The sequence below is a fragment of the Podarcis tiliguerta genome, assembly GCF_965153285.1.
Source record: "Podarcis tiliguerta genome assembly, chromosome: Z".
NCBI classification, from domain to species: domain Eukaryota; kingdom Metazoa; phylum Chordata; class Lepidosauria; order Squamata; family Lacertidae; genus Podarcis; species Podarcis tiliguerta.
The window spans coordinates 26,117,117-26,127,281 of record NC_139553.1 but is presented as its reverse complement, the minus strand read 5'-3'; the positions used below and the strand labels follow the sequence as shown (position 1 = coordinate 26,127,281).

Sequence of the window (10,165 nt, the reverse complement as noted above, 5' to 3'; positions counted from 1 at the left end):
ACAGCCACTTGTGTTTAGATTTTGCAATTATATATATAATAAATGTTGGGCTGGCTTTTGTGTTGCAAACATCAAAAAGCTAAGCCTGATTTTGCTACTGGGAACATTTAAATATTGTTTTCCAACAGTTGTGTGAATTACTTGCTTTGTGGACTATGAACTGTTGCCGATAGATATGAGTTGTTGTGGGAGGGGGTTTGGGGGAGGTAAATAAAATGCCTGCGGCTGAGAGAGAAGGTGTCTAATCCACCCCATTCCCTTCATGTTAAGTTGTCTATTTGCAGGGAGCTTTTAATATGGAGAGGCGTTTATATAAAAACAAAAAACATACTTTTTGCACAACCTTTAGTTTGTGGTTTGTACAGCCTGTTTACCACCTACTTCTGCTTCTGCCTAAGAGATACCCAGGAACTGATAGATAAAAAGCCCAAACGGGACCATGGTCACACATACAAAAAGATACTTCCTCTTATAGTCAATTACCCTAGGAGTAAATGTTATCTAAGCCACTGTATAGAAGTGGGGGGGGGGGAGGAGGGACAGACTACAAGATGGAGTGGGCTGAAGAGAGAGAGAAAAAACAAAACAAATTAAAAGTATATTTCTCCTCTGGTCATTTTAATTCATTTTGGTTTTCCACGATCATATAAAGTAGGAAACAACAATAATACAACAACAGAATAATCAAGTTATTATTATTTTTTTGTCAAAGCATATAAAACATATGAAAGCTAAAAGCCCCAGCACAAACTTCAGAAGAACAAGGACTGAGTAAAATTTTGCTCAAGAAATGCAGAAAAAGCGCAAAATACAAGTGCACAAAAATACTGGAATGCATAAAATAAAAAACTACACATTAGGTAAAGCATTGTAAAATATACAGGTTTGCAAAAATTGAAACCGGTGGGAAGATTTTGGGGGGAATGGGTATAATGAATACACAGACAGTGTCAATAACACTGTAAGACAGAGAAGGGGGGAAATGGCAGTTTTAAACTGAGCTTTCTTTCCCAATTTTACGTCTTCACTTTCTTGGCATCCTTTTTTCCAGAGCTTTCTATGGCAGAGTCTGCTTTTCTTTTTTGTGACTGGAAAAAAAAGGTGAGAAGGGAGAGAAGTCGTCACATTTTTGTCCATCTTAACAATGTTTGATGCTGAATGTATATAAAGGTAATGAAATCCAATAGACCATGAAGTTGCCAGTTAAAATAACAACAGATCCTAGATTTCTCTGGGTTTCATCCATGTAAGTTCAAAAGCAATCTAACAGAGGCATTGAAAGAAGATTCAGTTTTAAAGAGTCCTAACTTCAGTTTTAAGTCTTAAGTTTGCAAGGTACCCAATTTGAGTATAGCACAGCTATTCCCAAAACCAGTAAGAATGGATGTTCTACAAAGGTTAAGGATAAGACTGATAAGGCAAGGAGTGGCTAACTTGGTGCATTCCAGATTTGTTGAACTGGAACTCAAATCAGCAAGAATACTGACCATGCTAGCTGATCAGAAACATACACTATTCTGTTTTATTGTTACAGATGCTGCTGCTATTTCATATGTGGTTATGCTTGTTAAATAGCATTTGCCATTGACTGGGCAATGAAAGATCCATCAAGAATTCAGTTTCTAGGTATCAGTGGTCTAAGAAGCACTAAGGAAAGTCACATTAAACCACCTGTGCTAGGAAAGGTAAATGTAAAGGATGACACAGGGGGTTGCCCCTGTCATTCTACTTTCCTATTATCTACCCTTGTGGAAACCAGTGTGTTAGAGAACTGAGGATAAGCCTTCATCAGTACTTCCGTTTCTGACTCTAGCATTTTTGTTTTGTCATGCTGTAGCAAGTCAGAAGTGCCAGGAATGTGGGAAGGAGGGGATACAAAAGCACAGCTCTATCTCTTCTGAACTTTCCCACCCTGACAGGTACATTGGGCTCAATGGTCTACAACTGCAGCAAGCTTAAAAATCACCAGGAAGGCCTCCCCCAACCTCCCACTTGCCTTATTGTCACCAAGTGGAACAGAGGAGGGGAGCTGGAGCAAAAGAAGTGGGATAGGAAAGTGGCAAATGCACAGAGCTTTCCTCCCCCCATAAAATACTCCATAGCAGTAGTCAGCAGTTGGTTTTCCCAGAAACCATGAAGGTTTCCACCAAGTGGACCAAGTTTACACAGAAGCTACCAATATGACCTTCATCTATTCCCGTTCTGAAAGCAAGGGACCTGAAAACAAGCTGTGGCCTGATGTCATAACAGCAGGTCTCTTTCTGACAAAGGAGAAGGAGAAGGAAACCTCTAAGCACGCTGTGCTATGATTTGTTTCTACCTCAGTAACTACAGTACTTTCAAAGTAAGTTACTATTATAGTTCATCTACAAAGCCTGAACCTTGAACTTGAAAAGCCTATGACCCACATACTTTAGAGACTGTCTCTTCCTGCATCCAAGGTGAGAAACTTGTGGCCCTCCAGATATTTTTGGGAAGTCCAACTCCTGTCACCCCAAGCCATCATGGCCATCTTAAGGGCCACAGTTTTCCCGGGCCCAATTCAGTTAACATCTATTCTGTGTAATCTGAACATCTGCCACTAAAATCAGGGACCTTGGAAGTGAGGAATTATTCCACCTTGTTTTCATTCCAGAAGGACTGTAAAAACTCTCTACTCATCCTTTGGACTTCCTAAAGTGACTTTTCTCACTCATCTGCTGGTTATTTATGTTTTTAAAATCCTATTTATTTTTTAAGTATTGTTTTATGTTATTCTTCTCTGCATTCTAAGCTACTTTGAAAACATGTCGAAAAAGTGCAACATAAGTATTTTAAATGTTTGGAAGGGGTGCTGATGATTGATTACCGCTGGAGCTTTTGTTCCCCGCTTTTTCTTTTCAGCTCTTTCCTTTTCCTCAATTTCCATATTTTCTTTTTCAATGAGTGATATGAGTGTATTGCAGCGTCTCTGGAGTTCCTGAGAAATAAGATTAATATATATGTGTATATATATCAAATTCTGTGACAACCTAGCCAAACATACAGAGACATTAAGCAAGCAAGACATTCAGAGGAGAAAGTGCAGATCACTCATACCTGTCAGAATTCTAAAATGACACCCACAAAGTCCTTTTAAAATGTGTTTCATGTTAGCAAAACATATTGTTGATTGTAGCTTTAGGGTGCAGTACAGAGTAATTAAAATCAATGGGTATTTAATGATAAAATTCAATGGGATGTTGAATTTTTCTCTAATTATGTCCTATGAGATTCTACAGCAACTTAGAAAGACAAGTATTATAAGGGCTTTACAACTTACAAAGAGACAATACAAATTGCCACAGCTACTGATTTCAGCAAGACTCTTCTAGAGCTTTGCACTTTAGACTTGCCGAGCTGGCTCATCTAAAACAAACTGCAATAAAAGCATGACTAACACCTAAATGCACATGAAAATGTGCTCTATGGCATGCAAAATGTTTTCAAAAAGTGCATGCATGCAAACACACACACAGAAAGAAAATTCCATTATCATTCATTTTATGGCAGCCTTTTTACCTTTTCACTCAGTTACATATAAAACACAGTATCTCTTAAATTAATTAATATAAAATAATTCAGAAACCTTCTGAAAGAGCACTTCAAATCATCCTGCAACACTTAATTTATATCCAATTTCAAGATACTGCTAAAATAAATTGAGATTATGTTTTTAAAAATGGGCTGATTCTACCGCCACTGTGGTATAGTTATTAAATTTAGATACCCAGATTCAAATAATCAGTCATTAAGTTCACTGAGTGGCCATGGTCCAGTCACTCTCTCTCAACCTAACCTACCTCACAGGGCCACTGCAAGGAAAACAATGGGGGTGGTAGTGAGCTCCTTGAAGCAAAGGCATATACATGTAATAAGGAAATAATTTTTTAAACAATTAAGAGTACAACTGCTGTTCACTACTTCTAGGATCGTTTTGGGGTGAAGCATGTTCATAGAAATTTAAATTATGTATAAATAAATAAATAAAATTTTCAGCCTGTTTTGGAGTACAGTACAAACACACAATATGTGCATTTAACTTGCATGATCTCAACCATGTGTAGTAGAAGGCAGGCTGGTTGAAATTGCGCAAGTTAAATTCAAGCATGCTGGGTCTGCCTGCATTATCCAACGCATAAAGAGCTCTTAGGCTCTCTGATAAACTGTCACAACATCTTGTAGGGCCATCAGAGAGCATTCCTAGCCTCCAAAGTCCATCCATCAAGCAGGCCTTGCCCAACAAGCAATGCAGAGAGCAATGAATCATCCCTAACTAGCCGGAGCAGCGGTCAGGGATGATGGGAGCTGTAGTCCAACAACAGTTGGAGACCAAAGTTTGAGAAACATCGCCCTAAGCTCCAGGTGGTTAAGATATGCTAAGTGAAGATCTTACAATGTATAAGGGATTATCACCAATAACATCAACCAGCCAAAGAAAATAATTTCCTATCGTATGTTAGGCCCATTAGGTCCACTGTTGTCTTTGACTGGCATGAGTTCTATGAGGTCTCTGTAGCAGAGGTCTTTTCCACTGCCTGCTACATGATCCTTTTAAAAAGTGACTGCCAAGGATTGACCCCAAGACCTACGGCATGCAAAACACATGCTCTAACTTTCCTCATTGTAACCCACAGAAAAGTTTTCAACTGCTTTTCTCTTCAACCTCTATAAGAAATGTCATTTGTAGGAAAAAAGGGAAAAGCAGGTAACCTAATGATCCCTTGAAGTCAGTCATTTTCAGCTCAGTCTCTGACCCCAGTGCTGCGGGTATAAAAGTCACGCCGTATCTATGCAGCTGTCTCATACAAAGGAGTTTTCTTAAAAGCCTCTATTTCAGGCAGAGGACAGAGAGGCTGTTCTCAGTTATTTTTGGCATCTTCTGAGTTTAAAAGCTGCACGTCCGCATCTTCTTTGCACTGAAGCAAACCAGAAACTGGGTCCTGCATGTACAAGCTATAGGATTCACTGGCTTCTTACGTCTTTTCTTAGGAGGAAAGACCTGCTATTAGGAGCTGCTCGGTAACAATATAAAACTTTCTGGAATATCAAGCACTTCACATTGCCTCAAAAATTACCCACTGCTCTAAGCCAGAAACTCATTTTCGGTTGAATATTTCACACACGTAGAACAATCCCAACTGTCAAGGGGCGGTAAGAGGAAGAACAGGATCAATTAGAGGCATGGACACTTTTTCCCGTGAAACCAACATCCCATTAAAAAAAAATTTAAAAGACTGTATTCTTTAAAATACAACTAAAATTTGGGATACATGAGAAATGAAAACACATTGCTTATATTGTAAATGTCACATGAAGTTCACATTACAAACCTTTTGTTTAAGATATAGTAATAAAGGGTTGTAGTAAACTAAACCCTACTCAGGGCATACCAAATGAAATGAGTCATGCTCATTAACTTCAATGAGTCTACTCTGAGTAGGATTAAGACGGGGATGTAGTTAGCAGTATGCTTCCTGCATCATCTGAGGGTTTCACTTTATGACAGGACTCTTTTTCTGATTCTATGATTTCTCTGGACTACAAATGTTCTTCAATTGAAGCGATGTCTGCAGTTCAGAGCCAAGAATCTTTCTTTTCTCTCTCTCAATAAATCCACAACACTAATTTGCACCGAGGGTGTGTGTCATATATGTAGGAAAAGCAACAGGGGTGGTGATGTAGAGCAGAAAAGTGGTCAGCAGAGAAAGGGTTATGAAACTCCTATCAGTGGGAAAGACTTTAGCAAAAGCTGCTGAATCTTGGCTTAGCTTTTCTCACAGGACAGCTGTGAAGATACGGAGATTACAAATAGTAATCATTTGCTATTGACTTACATAAGGATCAGAAGTGAAAGAGCAAGATTGACCAAAAAACACAACCACCTCAAAACAACAAAGGGATGGGGGGGGGGGGAGAGACTAGGCAACTTATCTGCACTTACTGCCTTTAGATTTTTCTCCCGCTGAACAACAAGAGTATTGATACAAAAATCACTTACAGCTGTTTCTTTTTGCCTCCCACAAATCTGTACCTGTGGGTTTGATTTTGACATAAGACGACATTGGAAGGACGAGCAGGAGCACCTTTGTTCTTCCTCAGGAAAACCAGAGGAAGAAGAAATTTGGTCTCCCCAATTCTGTGACTGAAATATAAATAGCTTACAGCTGTTCTATCTTCCCACGTGCTTAACAGCATATTGTCAGCATTGTTACATTCAAAGTTGTCAAAAGCAGAGAGGTAATAAGACTTTCTAGAATCCTTAAGATTTAAGCTGACTGTGTGACTGAAACATGCACTAGATTTGAGGGGGGGGGATGCATGCATGATGGAAGAAGCATTCTGAACTTGCATCAGAGACATGCATGAAATCATTTTATTCTGTGTAGGCTGGAATGTGAGAGTAAACACAGACACCACAATTTCTTTAAAATGTCATGGTTTTCAGGTGCTCTTTCTCTTCCTTACTGGTATACCAACATATACACAGTGTTTGTGACAATGGATACATTATGTATGGCCAGGGAGAATTCATGATTTACTGAAGATTACCAATGTCACTGATACCACCACAGCAATACATGTAACAAAATCATCAATAATATCTGCTGGTGCTTCCAGAAAGCCTAACGCTCTGCCTCCGGAAAAGAATTTATGAGGAGCACTGAATAGGACACCAACTCCCACATGTGCTGAAGTGCAGGGCTTAAGGACAGATATTTCATTCCAGTGCCAACCGCAGTCTCCGTTTCTGAAAGCACTCTCAATTCAGGAATTTTCACATTTCCCAACTGTTAAAAAGTAAATACAGCACTACTTCTTTTGGTCCTCCTTGTGTGAATTAAACCTATGGAAATAATATCCCTCCTGCTCAGCAAGTAAGCATGTCTGGCTTTGCTAAAGCTCTAGTAGCAATTTTTTGCATTTCTGTCTATGGTGTTCCCTCCCCCCACCCTTCCATATCTTATTGACCCCTAAAGCATACAGTCAGTAAATGTTACAGAGCTCTTGTTCTCACCACACAATATTTCCTTGTATCCTAGGCTTTAAACAATGTTGTACTTCTCCTACCCACATCTTACTGATGAAGCATTTACAGCTATCCCTTTCTACACTAGAATCCCCCTACCAGAAAATAAACTCCATTGTGCTGGCACTCAACACCCTGGATAGTCAATGGAGTAAGATGAGGAAGCATCATAACAGGCACAAGGCTAAAAAAACATTATCGTTTAACTTATTAAAAATTGGAACTTCCAGCAAATGCAGAAAGTATCAAGTAAACCTCAAAGGAGGAAGCGCTGTTCTCCACTGCCATGGACAAAAGCCAGGGTAGCCAACCTGGTTCTCTTCTGATGTTGTTGAACTACAAATCCCATCATCCCTGACCACTGGCCATGCTGGCTGGAGCTGATGGGAGTTGGAGTTCCACCACATTGTCTCTCTTTAATCTAAACCACCAGTGAAGCAGAAAGACAAAAGAACACCGAATCTTCAAAGGAGAAATCACAGCCCAATGATTCTGCACCAATGGGAAAGGAAGTATACAGAGAACAGTCATATGCACGCCTTAAAGAGAACAGATATGCAATTCAGCGGTGCGCTTACCATTCCCCTCTCAGAGTCACAAAGAAGAAGGGCAGTTATGACAGCAGAACATCTAAATGTGAAGTACAAAGTCTGGTGCAGAAAAACTAGAATTTTATAGAAACCATCAAGCAATTTATGAGCTCATACTGTGTAAGCCATATGCTTGCATGAAAATAAGAAACAAAAAAGAATTTATATTGGTTTCTGAAGAGAAGTTTTCTGAAGAGAAATTTTCAAATAAATACATAGAGGGGAAACATGGAAAAAATCAATGTATTTAGGCAGAACTAGGGAGACATCTAGTGGCCATCAGAAAGTAATGATGAATTTCTAAGTAAAATGCATAGAAGCCTTGGTTTTTAAGTATATGCATTTTGAAATAATTGTTAAAAGATTATAAATTTTCTACCTAGCAATCCTTTACAAAAAGAAAATTCTAGGAAGAAACTCCACTGTGATATGATATCATGGGCTACTGAGGCGTGACAGACTGGGACGGGGGGGACGGGACACACTAGTTCCATTCCCTACTCAGCCATGAAGATTACTAGATGGCCTTGGGCCAATCACATATAAAATCATCCTAGCCTACCTGACAGGCCCCTGTGGAAATAAAAAGTAGGAAATATATGCTGTCTTGAGCTCACTGGAGGAAAAGTGGGATATAAATGTAACAAGCAAACAAATGCATATTTTGGTTGGATAAACAAGGTATGAACATTAAGCCAGACATTTCTGACAAGACAAGTAAGAGATAGACAACATTTTGAAAAAACTACAAACCCAACATTATCAGAGACCGGAACACATGACTGAACAACCATGCCCTGAAATGTAGTCTGTAAATCAGGTTAAAAATAAAGAATTTTTTTAACTAAGTCCTTTTGCATCAGGCAAATGGTTATGCAAGTCCAGCATCCAGTATCCCCAGCAGCTAATTGGATGTCCACAAGCAAACTAACAGTCCTCTCCTGCTGCTGTTCCCCAGAAATTGTTATTCAGGGGCATAAGCTTCTGCACACAGCATATAGTCATTGTGACTAGTACCCACTGGTGATCACAGCTTCCATTATTATTTACTGCCCTTGTAGTGGTCAGCTTCACATCATGTGGCAGCAAAATCCATGCTTTAACTACACAGCATGTGGTTCCATCTGCCTGTCCTGAATCTCCAGCCAATCAGTTTCATCAATGATCCCAATGAGGGGGAGAAAAAATTTCTTTATCCACATTCTGCATAATTTTGTATACCTCTTCCCTAACCTCTTACTTATCTTTCTGCAAAACCCAAAAGTTGCAAATGTTGTGATCTTTCCTTATAGGGAACATGTTCCTCTTAACCATTCTGGTTGCCCTTTACTGCATGTTGTTGTTATTTTTTTCCCCCATTCTACAAGATTTGAGCTGTGACCATGAGAATTGCATCCCATCATGATCAGGCTTGGAATTTCAAGTGGAAGAATAGTGACAGCCAGGACTGATAACTCCAGCTGAAGTGGTATGTAAAAAGCCATGCATAGGAACTACTTGTCCACAGCACATGGTAAAAGGTATACTGCCTGCCAATCATAGGTGTTCAGGCACTACTAACCCTTTGGACATATTTGATCCTTTTGGGAAGCATCCTCAAAGTAACCCTTCTTGGAAGACTTTAGCCAATCTAACAGCATTGAAACCATTATTTTCACACTGCTTCTCCAACTTTAAAGCACCAGGCAAAAACATTCCTCTTCTCCCAGATCTTTGGCTAATTAAACAAACAGTGGCCTTTTAAACTGGGGGGGAGGTGTTTGTTACTATGTTCTGTATTTTTGTAATTTTATATTGTAAACCATCTTGAGATCCTTGGGGGAGGGAAGTACAGATTTATTTTAGTAATAATAATAATTTAAAAGTTATTCCTGAACAGAAGAGAAATTGTCCATGCAATATCAGAAGTGGACAAAAAAACTCAGCTTAGGCTAAATGAAATGACTCTTGGGTTCAAAAACAGAAATTCTGCTCTTAATGAAGTGGCATATCTTTCCCTCAAGGCTTTAATTAATTATCAAGAGAACCGTTGCTAAATTGCCACTGTGAAAAATATGTCATCCTCGAAACAACTCTACCATACAGTCTTCCTTCAAAAAACAAAAACATTACAGGATCAACCACATATAACAGATGTTAGTTGTGCAGCACTGCATGCTTCTGGGAAGTACTCAAATTATAATAGCAAACCACAGAACTGCATCAGACACCAATATTAAATCAGCACGTCTATTAACTAGCTTTTTAGAGCATACCCTCCTACCATCCCACAACAAGTTCATGTTTTGCTATGAACATAGAAGAAAAACTATTGGCTTCAAGGTCTATCTTCCTATTTTATGGTTTGTCAGTTTTTCTGGGAAGAATTATTCTATGCATCAGCTGACCCTGGAAAATGAGAGTAATTTTGTTCATTTACTGTTAATGAGTGAATGTACAATTGTACCAAAATCAGTCTTTAAACCAGACACTGCATCTGTGACTAATATCAGGATCAGGACAAACTTCCAGATGGCAGCTTCTCCAG

At 39.1% G+C, this 10,165-nt stretch overlaps 1 protein-coding gene across 1 annotated transcript in view; it reads right to left on the bottom strand.

Annotated features, from left to right (window-relative positions):
- Positions 1-597: 597 nt before the first annotated feature.
- Positions 598-10,165, bottom strand: part of SMARCA1 (SNF2 related chromatin remodeling ATPase 1) — a 45,658-nt gene continuing 36,090 nt past the window's right edge. Inside the window, exons 23-24 of the mRNA XM_083423488.1 lie at positions 2,849-2,959; positions 598-1,088 (exon numbers count right to left, since the gene is read on the bottom strand). Of these exons, the coding sequence (XP_083279614.1) occupies positions 1,017-1,088; positions 2,849-2,959 (183 nt within the window). The 3' untranslated portion in view covers positions 598-1,016. The remainder of the gene's footprint in view (positions 1,089-2,848; positions 2,960-10,165) is intronic.